At 41.8% G+C, this 14,318-nt stretch overlaps 3 protein-coding genes across 4 annotated transcripts in view; 2 read left to right on the top strand and 1 right to left on the bottom strand.

Moving 5' to 3' along the window:
- The first annotated feature begins 339 nt into the window (after positions 1-339).
- LOC105384351 (eEF1A lysine and N-terminal methyltransferase homolog) lies at positions 340-12,467 on the top strand. The gene is made up of 9 exons (XM_038121032.2): positions 340-503; positions 633-1,191; positions 1,474-1,617; positions 2,094-2,212; positions 9,533-9,713; positions 10,093-10,270; positions 10,596-10,907; positions 11,431-11,559; positions 11,956-12,467. The coding sequence occupies exons 1-9, from the start codon at positions 412-414 to the stop codon at positions 12,228-12,230; spliced, it is 1,989 nt and encodes a 662-aa protein (XP_037976960.2). The 5' UTR covers positions 340-411; the 3' UTR covers positions 12,231-12,467.
- Positions 4,084-7,918, top strand: LOC119693538. Its single transcript, XM_048632310.1, has 2 exons — positions 4,084-5,082; positions 7,851-7,918. Exons 1-2 carry the CDS (start codon positions 4,281-4,283, stop codon positions 7,862-7,864), a joined length of 816 nt encoding a protein of 271 aa, XP_048488267.1. The 5' UTR covers positions 4,084-4,280; the 3' UTR covers positions 7,865-7,918.
- LOC105384353 (SUN domain-containing ossification factor) overlaps positions 12,444-14,318 on the bottom strand; it is a 33,006-nt gene continuing 31,131 nt past the window's right edge. For both annotated transcript variants that reach the window (XM_011554572.3, XM_048632321.1), the window contains exon 4: positions 12,444-13,946. In XM_011554572.3, coding sequence (XP_011552874.3) covers positions 12,933-13,946 — 1,014 coding nt within the window. In that variant the 3' untranslated portion in view covers positions 12,444-12,932. The remainder of the gene's footprint in view (positions 13,947-14,318) is intronic.

Below are 14,318 nucleotides of genomic sequence, written 5' to 3'. Positions count from 1 at the left end.
AGAAAAGAGTGTTATGGCGCTCCTTGGGAGTGACCTATGTCCAGCTGAGGTGATCTACTGATCACCTCAGCAATCTAACCAGCCATTACTATGGCTGGTTAGATTTGCCGAAGAACTGATGATTGGAAAGTATTGTCGTAGTGAGACCATGGTGGTTACTTGTTCTAGAGGTGGAGGTGATGCGCTCATTGGTGGAGGAAACCATGAAGAAACGATATAGCGTGGGACGCCCTCCGCGGCAGATTGGAGCTTACCCAACGGTCGCCACAGATTATTTTATACTACACAGAGCATCGTAAAATTTACGTCATGCATGGTTGACATTAGTTGACGTAAAATTTGTAAACAAAACAAACGGTGTGTTGAAAATCACATTTCCTGAAAATTCACAATTAATATTCCTACAAAAAGATGAACCTTCTGCCGAAGAGCCACAAAGAGTTCGGTGAGAAAGATTACTGGAATCAGTTTTTCAAAAAACGCGGCAACAAAGCATTTGAGTGGTAAGTACCTAACCTAAAAATGTATTCGTTTTCATTTCTTACCACAAAAGTTCGAATGCTACGTCCTCTGAAGAATGACTTTTTAATCAGTAAACTAGTGGTCTAACGTCTGAATGTCCCATTTTTCAGGTACGGTGAATACCTAGAGCTCTGTTCACACCTACACAAGTATATAAAACAGAAAGACGCAGTCCTTATACCAGGTTGCGGTAACTCCAGCCTGAGCGCAGACTTGTATGATGCGGGTTTCACAAACATCACCAATATTGACGTCTCCGAAGTGGTCATCAAGCAGATGCAGAAAATACACTCCAAAAGATCCTCTATGAAGTACATTTTGATGGACGCTTTAAACACAATGTTTGATAATGAACAGTTTAATGTGGTCTTAGATAAGGGTACGTTAGATGCGTTGATGCCTGATGATACCCAAGAAACACATGACACGATAGATAAATATTTTGGTGAGGTTAAAAGGGTTTTAAAGTTGGGGGGCAGGTTTGTGTGTATTTCTCTGCTGCAGAGCCATATCCTGGCCAAGTTGTTGAAGGTGTTCTGTGACAAGTCGTGGATGCTGCGCGTGGTGCGGTGCCATGAGGCTGAACAGAAGAATGCGGAGAGTGGGGATGGCACCACATTGCCTGTGTTTGTTGTTGTTGCCACTAAGTTCAAGGAGATGCCTCAGATGGTAATTCTTTTATTTATTTCTGAATACCCAAGCTTTTAATTAAGTATTGCAACCAATATTTTTTCACAAACTACCTTCATCTAAATTTATAAGCCTAGCAAGGCATGTAAATGTGATTAAAATACTCTCAATTCCATTAATCCAGAGAAATAGCTGTAACAATATTTTTGTATGTCATAGTTATTTTTCTTGCCTTTTTTTGGTCATAATTTAATTTGTCAGTAGCTTTTATTGTTTTATCAAGCACCTCAAATATCATCAAATATCTATGCATATTCCTAGATCCTAGAGGTGTGCCTGGCAGGAGACAAGATGATCCGGCTGAAGACAGCGGAGGAGCTGCGGGAGTGCATCAAGTCTGCACAGGACACGGCCTTCATCACCAATGGACTGTCACGGACCACGCTCGATGATGGTGATGAAGAGGTTGGCAGCTTTATTACTGTACTTTGTAGCCAATGATTTACATAGTTCATTTAAAAATTTAAGCTCATTTATTGTTATTCCATGCAGCAGTAGAAATTGATTGCCTGAAGATGCAAATAAATTTCTTAGCACTACTATCTACCCCTTCCCCTTACTAGGTATGCAATATGCATAGACCTGAATATAATTACAATTTGCACGAAAATAAAGAAATACAAAAGAATACATACTTGAAAATAAAAACAGTGCAAAAAGGCGGCCTTATTTTTTATAGCAATCTCTAACGGTTGTCTTAACTTTTCTATGAAAGAGAAAGTTATACACTGTTAGCATTAAGTTCGCCTATGTACATAATTTTATTATTGTGCAATAAAGTATTTAATAATAATACACGTTTGTAGTTCCATATCCAGAAGTCGACGTTCACTGGCCCTTTCTTTTTGTCTTTTCTTTATAAGCTTCGCCCTTCTCCGCAGGTATGCATAGACCTAATGCGTCCGGGCGAGGCCTGCCCGCGCTACACGGTGCACGTGGTGGAACAGAAGCGCACGCAGCCCGTCAACAAGTACGCCGTGTTCATCGTGCCGCAGGGACGGTGAGTGAATAGTATTTTGATGCCCTAGAAAAGGCTAGACCCTTGTTACACCTACCGAGTACAGTGGCGAGACAGCATCTCGGCCGATTTTATCGATACATACAAAACAAGCACTATTGATGAAGTATTTTGCATATTTTCACCTGTAGTCAATAAATCTTAAATAAAAAAAATATATGCGCTGGGGGCATAATATCTCTTTTGCTGACATGCCATTAGTGGGAGTAAATAGTACCTACAGACAGAGCTACTTTATGAGCGAGACAGAATGAGACTGTCTGTCATTTACAAATCTCTTCTTTATACACACGGTTTTTAACGCGTCTTTCATAAATGTCAACTTAAATCAAAAGAGTCGGCCACCTCTTTATCTGATACGGTTATTTTTGTACCAGTTCTGCGCACTACATGTTTACACACAGGAGAATAACAAATTAATATATTTTGGTGCGCCTCGGCCAAAGGCCCACGCATTGTTATATGCGCATTTCTTTAATGGACATATTTTTTATAGAAATAAAATGAAATATAGGTAAGTTTGTCCTGGGTTTCTGTCGATACATCAAAATACTATATGCCTACATGCCTAGGTATCAATGTACTGGGATGTGGTTTGTTTGATGTGACTAAGATTTTCATTGAATAAAGCTCCGTGTCGGTTTCGTAGAACCGTCAATGAAAAAGGAAAACTCATAATTTTTGTTGGTCTTGGTTTTAATAAGCTTATTGTTTTTATCTTATTAAAAAAAGTTGAGATACCTACACTACAGTACATACACAATTACACAATGACTGTGACTATTTTACAAATATCTTTTGCATTATTGTAGAGTAGTATGTCGAAGTATAATAAGGATGGTGATCCCTAAAATTAAAAAGTTAATTTTATCTGGCAGCCGGCCATAACGCCTACAGGAGTTAACAACATAGCCATTCGCTTGTCGAGGAGTAAACAGCAGTGCGCGCGGGAAACCGCCGGACGTCCGGTTTAAGAGAAAAATATTCGAATTTTAAAAAGTTAAAATTTAAAAGAAAAAACTGTTGAGGAAAAGTTTTAGTAGAGAGGTTGTGTAGAGTTAACTTCACAGGTGGGTGATTACATTTTACATGTTTTTCGTAATAGCTATGTTTAAGGTATTCTGAGTTTAAGTTTCCTACATACCAAATGGGCTATATCCATTTTTGTGACATAGCCCATTTCATCAAAATCTGTTTACCACTATTTGTGTGAAAGAGTAACCAAAACACAGACAGCCAGTGACGAAAGCCTAATACCCTATGTAGTGTGGTGATTAGGGCATGCAATACCGGAACAATTTTCAATACCGGTATTGAGTTCCGGTATTACAACTCAATAGCGGGATCCCGGTATTAATACCGGTATTAGACTTCCTTGTAATAAATGGCAAATACTGTGTTTAAAGGTCGTATACGTCAAAATAAAACAAGAAAAGGCAATCATATTCTGTATTTTGTTGTAGATTTTTACGAGAATTCAGTTTTAGAGTTTAAATTTTAGAATAAATTATTTTTTTACATCCGGTGTCCGTTTACGTATGGTCAACAGTAGATTTATAGCAGCCGAAAACTGCATGAAACGGTTGGGAACAAGTGCGCTTTCACAGTATATAGGAACACAAGGCTAACTAAATCTTAATCGCTTTATTTATAGCCTAAAAAAGTACGATTCCGGTATTACTTTAATACCGGTATTAACTTTCAATACCGGTATTGAAAAAAGCAGCAATTTTGTCCGGGATCCCGGTATTACGGATACCGGCATTGCGGTATTGCATGCCCTAGTGGTGATGCAACTTTTAAGAGAGTACTAAATATTTAACCATTTTTTTAATAAAATTCTTCTTTAATTTACATACTGTTGTATATGTATACATAATGTATGTGGGTAGATATGTAAGTTAGATCTAGTTGCGCGGGCTGCGCCCCCCGCCGCCTCTTGATGCGAAATAAATCAGTGCACTATTAGCCGTCGTTCTAATTACCCGTACCGCTTCCTACAAGTAGTCTTAAATAAAACACGTGGCGACGAACGGACCAAACGCGCATAATGTCGGGTGTACAATTTGGTTTCCTGTCTACTTTTGACCACCAGAGTCAAGACTGGGACACTTACAGGAACCGATTGTCACAGTGGCTCATTGCAAACGAGATTAATGTGGATTCGGACAAGGCGGGTGTGAAGCGACGCGCCATCTTACTTAGTGCGCTCACGGAATCAACTTATAAACTCGCGAGTGACTTGGCGTTGCCGAAAAAGTTAGAAGAATTAACGTTTGAAGAAATAATAAGTTTGTTAGATAAACATTTTACTCCCAAACGGTGCGGTTTCGCCGAACGTTTTAACTTCTATGCGGCCACGCAGGCGTTAAATGAAGGTCACTCGCAGTGGGCGGCCAGGTTACGAGGGCTGGCGGCCCATTGTGGATTCAATAATCTGGAGGAGTCACTGCTCGACCGGTTCGTCATGGGCATGGCGGCCGGGCCCGAGCGTGACAAGCTGTTCGCGCAGGACGTGAAGGAGCTGTCGCTGAGCAAGGCGGTGGAGCTGGCGGAGAGTGTGCGGTGCGCGCGGGCAGGCGCCGCGGCCGGCCTGGGGCGCCCCGGGCCCGCCGCCGCCGCCGCGAGCCTCGCACTCGCAGGCGCCTCGGTGTTCAGCATCGAGAGCCAGAAGAAGACCACCAGTGTGGATCGGTGCTCAGTCTGTGGTTATAAAAGCCATACAGCGGCTCAGTGTCGTTTCGTAAATTTTAAATGTAAAAAGTGCGGGCGTAAAGGGCATTTACGTAGGATGTGCCAAGTGCAGTCAGTGAATGTAATCGAGGAAGCGTCGGTAAGCGAGGGCGATGATGGTAATGTACTTTTTAATATTCGTTGTATTAATGGTAGTCCGATGCGAGAATTTATTTCCGTAAATGGAATTTCTTTAGAATTTGAAATTGATAGTGGTTCTGCCGTTACGGTGATTTCGGAAAGTACTTACAAAAAACATTTTTCCTCGGTGCCGTTATCGTTAAACAATAAGGAACTTACTACTTATACAGGTAGTAAGATTGAGACACTCGGATCTATATGCCTATCTGTAAATTATTTAGGGCAAACGCATACGCTTAGTTTTTTTGTCGTGCGAAAGGGAGGCCCGCCATTGTTAGGCCGGGACTTTATTAGTAAATTTAAATTAGAATTTGCACCGGTTAATTACGTTTCAACTGATAATAGCGTAGAGGAAACTTTAGTTTCTGAGTTCCCGTCAGTTTTCTCAGATAACCTAGGTTGTTTTCAGAAACATAAGGTTAGGCTACATTTAAAACCTGATGCAAAACCTATTTTTATCAAATCACGGCCTGTAGCTTTTGCTCTCAAAGAGAAAATAAATAAGGAAATAGATCGTCTCTTAGAACTCGGGATTTTAAAACCGGTAGAATATTCTGAATATGCTTCGCCAATAGTGCCCGTCTTAAAATCAAACGGGGATGTAAGAATTTGCGCTGATTACTCAGCAACATTGAATAAGCGCTTACTTATTGAAAAATATCCTCTTCCAACCGTCGAGGATCTTTTTTCTAAGCTGCATGGGGGCCAACAATTTAGTAAGCTCGATTTATCAATGGCTTATGGACAAATTTTACTATCAGATGAGGATGAAACACAAAACTTAACCTGCATAAACACTCACAGGGGCCTTTTTAAGTATACACGGTTAGTTTTTGGGCTTTCTAGTGCTCCGGCTATTTTTCAAAAGGTCATGCACGGGTTGGTTTCCGATTTAGATGGGGTTTTATGTTTTTTAGACGATATCTGTATCACAGGTAAAAGTAAAGAAGAACATCTAATGAGGCTTAAAATCGTTTTAAATCGACTTGAACAGGCAGGTCTTACCTTGAAAAAAGAAAAATGTCAATTTTTCAAGGATGAGATAACGTATTTAGGATACGTGATTGATAAAAATGGCATTAGAAAGTCGAAATCAAAAGTTGAAGCGATATTAAAAGCACCGGTGCCGACAAATGTAAATCAACTCCAGTCATTTTTGGGCCTAACAAATTACTACAGAAATTTTGTTAAAGATGCTTCTAGCATTCTTAGTCCTCTGTATTATCTTCTGAATAAAGATACAAAGTGGGCATGGTTAGAGGATCAACAAAAGGCATTTGAGAAAATTAAAGAGGTATTATCGTCTGAAAAAGTGCTAGCTCATTTTAATCAAAATGCTAAAATTATTTTGACTGTGGACGCTGGCCCTAATGGATTAGGTGCGATACTTTCTCAAGTTGATAGTGACGGGCAGGAGCGACCGGTTTGTTATGCGTCACGCTCTTTATCAGCGGCTGAAAAGAATTACTCACAAATTCAGAAAGAGGCGACTGCAATCGTGTTTGGTGTGAGACGGTTCCACCAATATTTATACGGGCGGGCGGAGCCATTCGTGTTGAGAACCGACCATAAACCGTTGATTTCGATTTTCGGATCGCACAAAGGCGTCCCTGAGGTATCGGCCAATAGGTTACAGCGGTATGCTATGTTTTTAGCGGCGTATAATTATGAAATAGAGTATGTCCGAAGCGCTGATAACAGCGCGGACTTCTTATCTCGTTGTACGCTGCCGATTACCGAGGGTGGGGCAGAGGCGGCGGGCGAGGATCGCACCGCTTACATTAACTTCATTCTGGATGGAGATCTGCCCGTGACCAAGGCCCTCTTGCGTGAAGCTACGGCTACGGATGACACATTAGTTAAAGTTACACATTACGTGACTAAAGGTTGGCCGCGTAAAGTAAATGATGTTGCTCTAAAACCATATTTTTTGTGTCGCAACCAGCTTTCATATGAAAATGGTATTTTATTGAGAGGCCATAAAATTGTTATTCCAAGTGTGTTGCGGGAAAAAATTTTGAACGAACTTCACCAGTCACATTTTGGTATTGTAAAAATGAAGGCGGAGGCCCGCGGACGGCTGTGGTTCCCCGGCATCGACGCCGCGCTGGAGCGAGTGGCCGGCGCGTGCGCAGTGTGCGCGCAGCTCCGCCCCGCGCCGCCCCGCGCGCCCCTCGCGCCCTGGCCCTATCCCTCAGCGGTTTTTGAGAGAATTCACATTGATTTCCTGGGACCGTTTAACGATAAAACATATTTAATCGTAGTCGACGCTTTTTCTAAATGGGTAGAAGTGTTTAGTATGAAAACGGGTTCATCATCGGAAGCTGTAATAGGGAAATTATGTAATTTCTTCTCGAGGGCAGGAATACCTAAAATTTTGGTGAGCGATAACGGCACAGCTTTCTCTTCAGATCGTTTTAAGAGGTTTTGTGAATTAAATGGTATTGTCCATCTGTTTTCCCCAGTTTATCACCCCTCGAGTAATGGCCAAGCCGAGAGCTCGGTAAAAATAGTCAAAAGGGGCCTTAAAACAATTCTGATAAGCGATGGCAATCTGTCAAACTTAGATAATAAAATTAACAAATTTTTGTTTGATTACCGAAATTCGAAGCACAGTACAACAGAGAAGTCACCGGCGGAACTAGTTTACGGTCACAAGTTAAGGAGTAGATTGGATTTACTAGACGGGAATCCATCTTCATCGCCCTCGGTCACCGAACTTACTAATATAGTTGCTCGTAAACAGTCCTTACAGTGTGAACAATATGGTGGCAGAAAGAGACCTGACTTTGCTGTAGGCGATTCTGTCCTAACGAAAGTTTTTATTTCTAAAAATAATTTTAAGTGGTTGTTGGGAACTGTTAACAGTTTAAAAGGGAAAGTCATGTTTGACATTTTTGTGCCGGCACTGAACTGCGTTATAAGTCGACATAAAAATCAAGTAAAACGGTATGAAGCTCCGTTAGAAGAGGGCTGGAGTTGGGACGTAGACGTAGTGCCTGACGTGATGAGTCAGCAGATCGAGGCAGAGGCTGGCCACAGCCAGAGCGCCAGCTGCTCGCGCGGGGAGGGGACGGAGAGTGCCGCCTCGCCGCCGCCGCCGCCGCCGGGGCCGGCCGCCCCAGCCGGGGCCGCAGCGGCTGCATCACCGAGACCAGCCAGTCCCAATTACGACACGCCTGACGAGAACTCCAGCCCGGAGGCCGCGCCATCCCGTCATATGATTTTAAGAGACAGGCGTCCCATTAACTATAAAAGATTTCTTTAATTATTGTGTTAGTTTATTATTCTTGTTAAAGAACTATTGGGGGAGGGATGTTGTATATGTATACATAATGTATGTGGGTAGATATGTAAGTTAGATCTAGTTGCGCGGGCTGCGCCCCCCGCCGCCTCTTGATGCGAAATAAATCAGTGCACTATTAGCCGTCGTTCTAATTACCCGTACCGCTTCCTACAAGTAGTCTTAAATAAAACACATACACTCTGCATTTAGTAACTTATTTATAATTATTATTTATGTGTGTTGCAAATTATGTCAGGTAGAGGCGTTGAGTTTATTTTTGATACGTCATAAATAAGACGGATTTTCTTGAGCAAGAATGATTGCCGAGAGCCACACACCATTAGCGTTGTGCTATGTTATTTATTGCGCTATTAATGCTGGGCTCACACACATTTGATGCACTATTTGTCATGTGATGTAGCTTAAAGGTATGAGCTAAAAAGTAGGTAAGGTCAGCTCCATTGGTTTGTGTATACTTTGTATATTTGCTATGCCAACTAACCGGCAATGTTTGAGTTGAATTCATAATGGTTTATAAAATGAAGCTGACTGTTTCTAAACTACTAGCCATTCCTTAAAAATCCTTCCAAGGGTTTAAAGATAAAAGATCCAACAAAGGAAGGATAGGAATCCGGAATTTACATCAAAGCTCTTCATTACATACTTTTCAATGTACACCTTGTGCTATTAAAAGGTATGTGGGCGTGTTCAGGTGTGAAACATATCTCTCACACCCACTTCTAATGCTTACCCAAACGTCTGTGAAAATTAGGCTAATATCTACCTATGTATTACATTGACGAGTGTTGTAGCACCTGTGTGAATAAATATGATATTTAGGTAAATTACAAATGAGAAACCTTGCAAGTTTGGTGTAACGATGGAATGTACAAACGATCTTGTATCTTGGCGTATCTATGAGCCAGTCAGCGTAGGGATCTCGGTGTGGCACTGCCTAGGGTGCTCCAGACGTAGATGGTATAGTACTAAGATATTCAAGAAGGTTGATATTCCAACTCGGCATACCATGAAAGGTACTTGGTTTCTGCCGTGCTATTACATACCTATACCTATAAGAAAAATAATCTGTACTTCCCAACCTCAATTTCCACTGCTAAACCATATCACCCACCAATTCCCAGCGAGTCCGAGTGGCTATTCGGCACACCAGCCGGGCGGCGACAGCTGCAGTCCTCGGCCAAGTTCGGCCGCCTCGCCGTGGTGACCCTCCACCGGGGGCAGCAGTTCCCCTCACTAGACGCCGTGAAGGACGAGCTCGCCGACGCAGCTAAGATGCTGACCCCGCCTGGATACACGGGACAGGTACCTACTATTCTATTATATTCTCTGTGGGGGTGTCAGTACCTGCACCTGGCTGGGTAGTGCGTTTGTGTATGTGAGATCGTTTGTAAGGGCTTATTTTCGAAAATAGTGGTCGGAATTGGATGAATGAGGTATTGTTAGAATCGTGTTTGCTGTCCGCTGGTTATAGGCCATAGAAAGTTATAATAAATGGAATATGGCGCCCTCTAGACGAATAACGCAACTTTAGATAATATTGTCACGATTGTGTTCGAAAACTAGCAGAAGTCAAAAGGCTTTCTTTTTATCGTGTCAGTGACAAACACAAAATATAGGAGCCAGTACAAAGGATACCCGAATGACGTTAAGCAATTTTAAACCTCCACCACCTCATTTCCAGATCCCGTTCCTCTCCCTAGGCTCGGACGTGGGCCGGCGACTGACGGTGGCGTCGGGCGCGACCGCCACGTCCGGGCAGTACGTCGTGGAGGACGTGGCCGTGGCGGGAGACACGCTGCGGCGGCTCGTGTTCCTGAGTAATCAGATGCTGGTGCAGAGCGAGGCGAAGGTGCGGACTGGTGAGTTGACGTCTTCATTATTACTGTATTCTGTTATTTGCTGTAAGTGCCTGCATCTGACTGAGTCTAAAGCGGCTTCCACAAGCCAGTGGGCGGTGCGATGAGAGCGGCAGCGCGCACAAAAAAAAATCCTCCATAATAAAAAGTAACAACACCAAGAAAAATATTCAAGTTTTTATTTTTATTTTCAAGAACAAATCTTGTTTAAAATGACGAGTCACCTCCAGCCGGAATTATCTTAAATATCTGGACGTGTAATGTACCTAGGTATATTTAATTAGGTACTTATGAAAAATCTTTTAACTCAACCCTTTTCCCATTCCAGCGACATCGAAAAACAAGCCGAAAACCGTCATAGACTACGGCCACATATCGCTCTACCACGCATTCATGTGTGTCGCCATGCAACTAGCCCACACATCCACTCCAAACCCTCAAGTAGCCGTTTTAGGCCTGGGTGGGGGCAGTCTGTGCATGTTTCTGCGGAAGTGTTTCGCAAAAATACAGATAACAGCTGTGGATATTGACGCCGCCATGTTGGAACTAGCGCGGGAACACTTCGGCCTGCGATTGGACGAGCAGCTGCGAGTGGAGATTAAAGATGGCGTCGACTTTCTGAAGGAGGCCGCTGAGAGTGGTGAGTGTTTTTGGTTTTGTAACTGTTTTTTTGTGAATAAAAATATGTGGAATGTTACTCTTATTATTGCAGTAGAAACGTCTTCGAATCAGAAGGCCCGTTATTTTGTTTTAGCACTGTAAAATATTTTACGCCTGGTCGGTAGAGAGTTTCTGGCATCTAATAATGAATATTATGAATAATAAATACAATAACATAGTGTCCGTGCCAGTACTGAAGTCCGATAGATGCGGGGCTGCAATCACAGAAGTAAACCGTATGATTAAGTAGTTTAGTTCCGCTTTTGCCGTAACACTTCAGTGGTGGCGCTGACAGTACATGACATGTAATTTTTAACCGCGTTCGAAAAAAGAGGAGGTTCTCAATTCGTCTGTATGTATTTTTATTTAACCAATCATTAACGCTTTCGACATCAATTGCTATAATCAAAATGCCGTTCAACACTTTCATGATTTCTTAAAATTTTGATATATTTTTGAACATTTACCTCTACTTACCTAACCTCCTTGTCATCCTCTTCCAGGCACCCAATACTCGGTGATAATGTTCGACATGGACAGCAAGGACTCGCGCGTGGGGCTCGCCTGCCCGCCTCCGCAGTTCCTGCAGGATGATGTGCTGACCCATGTGAAGACTGCTCTGTGTAGTGACGGTGAGTTTGACTTGCGTATTGCTGACTGGTTCAAATATCATTCAAACTTTTCCTACAATATTCAGTCATTTATGGATTTTACTATCTGAAATAAATGAATTTATTTATTATAAACTATAGTCTTCTACTGGACACATGCCTTTCTTAGGTAGATCTACCACACTCTATCCTCGGCGTTTCTCAATAATCCACTATAAGCTTAGATCGTTAGTCCAGCTACTAGAGGGCGCCACATTGTATGCACAGAGTACATTAATTATTGTATGTACATAAGTTCTGATCAACTATTTGGCAGAGTGCTAACTTTTCAACAAGTTAAATATATCCTTATGAAGGGTAGCGATCGCCACTAAGCTACAAACATATTAATAACATTCATATTCTCCATATTTACAGGCCAGTTCATCATCAATCTGGTATGCCGAGACAATTCCTTACACGAATCCCTAATACAGAAGATAAAGCAACATTTCCAACACATAGTCACGGTAAAACTATGCGAGGAAGTGAATGAAATCATCTTCGCCACAAATTCCAAGCAGGTTTACACTACTGAGGGCCTAGAAGCTGCAATAAAGAGGTTGAATGCGACGGCTAGAGAAAGGAATCTGGTGAAAATTAAGTGCGTCGATTTAACAGACTTTTTGCAGTCTGTTGCTATTGTTTCGTAGTTCATACATATTTTTGTTAAGTAGATGTGTACAACAATATTATGTTCATTGGGTTTGAGACTGTATATTTTAATTAAATTAATGTACAATAGAGTCTCAGCTCCATTGATTAACGTATTGTCTATTTTTCTATCATTTAAGTGATCTATTTCTATTTAAGTATGTAATGTATGTATATAATATTACGTAAAGTTAAGAAATGAAACGAGTAAATATAACTTGACGCATTTAATGCCATTCTTTGTTTAATTGTCCGAGACTAGTTCACACGTGTCCATCCATCCCGATTATTGTCACAATCCAAACAACTCAGATACACGGCTTGAGCGGGAAATTAAAAACATAAAACCATAGAGCTTGAATTTTGTCTATGTCTTGTTACAAACCAATTGTTTTACTTGTCTATGGTTCGCTTTTAACTTCCCACTCATGATTTCAGTAACAAACATTACATTTAGCATAATTACAACAGCTAATGTTAGGCTCTTAATATTATCACAATTGGCACCTATTAATTGAGGTCTAAAATTAATAACAATAATTCGTACGCACACAATTAAAAATAAATTACACAATAATTTAAAAATAACACGATTAGCAAAGAAATAAATTACAACAGGCATATTTAAAGAGGTTAAATATGAGTACAATCGACATTCAACACCGAGAGTCATTATCACTTATAAAATGTGTCTTTGCACTTCAAAACACTTTTTTGAAAAGATTCTTGAGGCTTTTCTTCTTTTTCACTCGGCTGTCGTCGAAGCCGTTGGGCTGCGAGTGCGATATCTCCGTGGATTCTGACCAGAGGCTGCTCGTGGGTGACTCTGAGGGGGCCTTTCCGTTGAAGAACGTTTTCTCTACGATAGGGGGCGTGGGGACGCTCCTTGTGCTCTGCCGACTGAATGTTCTGAGGAACGCGGGCGAGGAAAGCCGTCTTGTTTTCGGCTTGGCCTTGAAGCTGTTGAACAACGAGCCATTTGTCTTTGGTATCTCTACTTTAGAAGCTTTTAGAGCCACCACATTGAACTCTTTAGGCTCAGTGACTGGAGCCACAAACTCCTCCTCATCTAAGGGTATCGTATTCTCTTGCAACTTCCCGATGCTGTCTTTCCGGGCCCAGTTCAGACTATCACAGTCGGCATTCCTGTGTAGAATGGACGTTTTTCTCTTTCTATTCTTGCGTGCGATCTGCCATTCACCCACCTCCTCTTCTCTGTCCATTTCCTCCGTGGACTGCCTCGCTATGACCAGCGCTTCCTCGCTCGGCCGTCGCTTCTTGACCGACGGCGTCGCGTGCCCACTGACGCCTTCTACCGACTTTCTTCTCAACTTCTCCTTATCTTTCTTCTTCACTTTCCTCCCAATTGGTAAAGCTATCGGCACGACGCGTCGCCTTTTACTTATGTAGTATATTATCGCGACTACAACTACAGTTTGTAGGAAGAGGAATTTGAAGAATGTTATGTTTCCGAACCAGCTATCTCTTTCTTCCATCAATATCTTCATGGCGGCGGCAACTTGGGCCAGCTGGTCCTGTAGGTTGGTCATTTGTTCTAGATACTTCTGTTCGCGCTCGTTGCTCTTCCTACGTTCTTCTGTCATCTGTAGAAGGGTTTTCTCGAAGGATTTCTGCATCTCCTCGACTTGCTTCTTGTAGCGGCGGCTGAGCTCCTCCAGGTATTGGCCCGACAGGGACATGTTTCGCTCGAGCGTCTGGAAATGAGAACGAAATCATTAGAAGCTGTAGTATAGCTGGTGTTGTAAACTAGAGGACTCCTGGTTTCTGCCCCGAAAATATATGGAAGATTAAGTCACACGCTGACGTCAGAACTGATTACACGATTGCAGTTATACCGTCTTACTTGATAATGAATAAATTTCATACTTTGTTTTTGAATGAACACTTGTTATTATAACATGAAAATCAATCAACCCTACATAAAATTATAATTTTCGGATTCTTAGCATGTCGATTAACGTTTTCATCTGATGGTGAAATAATTAGTCAGTCAGTTGCTGAAGATTGATACGTCACTCGGGGAGGCATTTCGAGTATAATATACAGTATAATAAGCTAAACAATTA

The sequence above is a fragment of the Plutella xylostella genome, chromosome 4, assembly GCF_932276165.1.
Source record: "Plutella xylostella chromosome 4, ilPluXylo3.1, whole genome shotgun sequence".
Lineage (NCBI taxonomy): Eukaryota > Metazoa > Arthropoda > Insecta > Lepidoptera > Plutellidae > Plutella > Plutella xylostella.
This window is presented reverse-complemented; position numbering and strand designations above follow the sequence as displayed.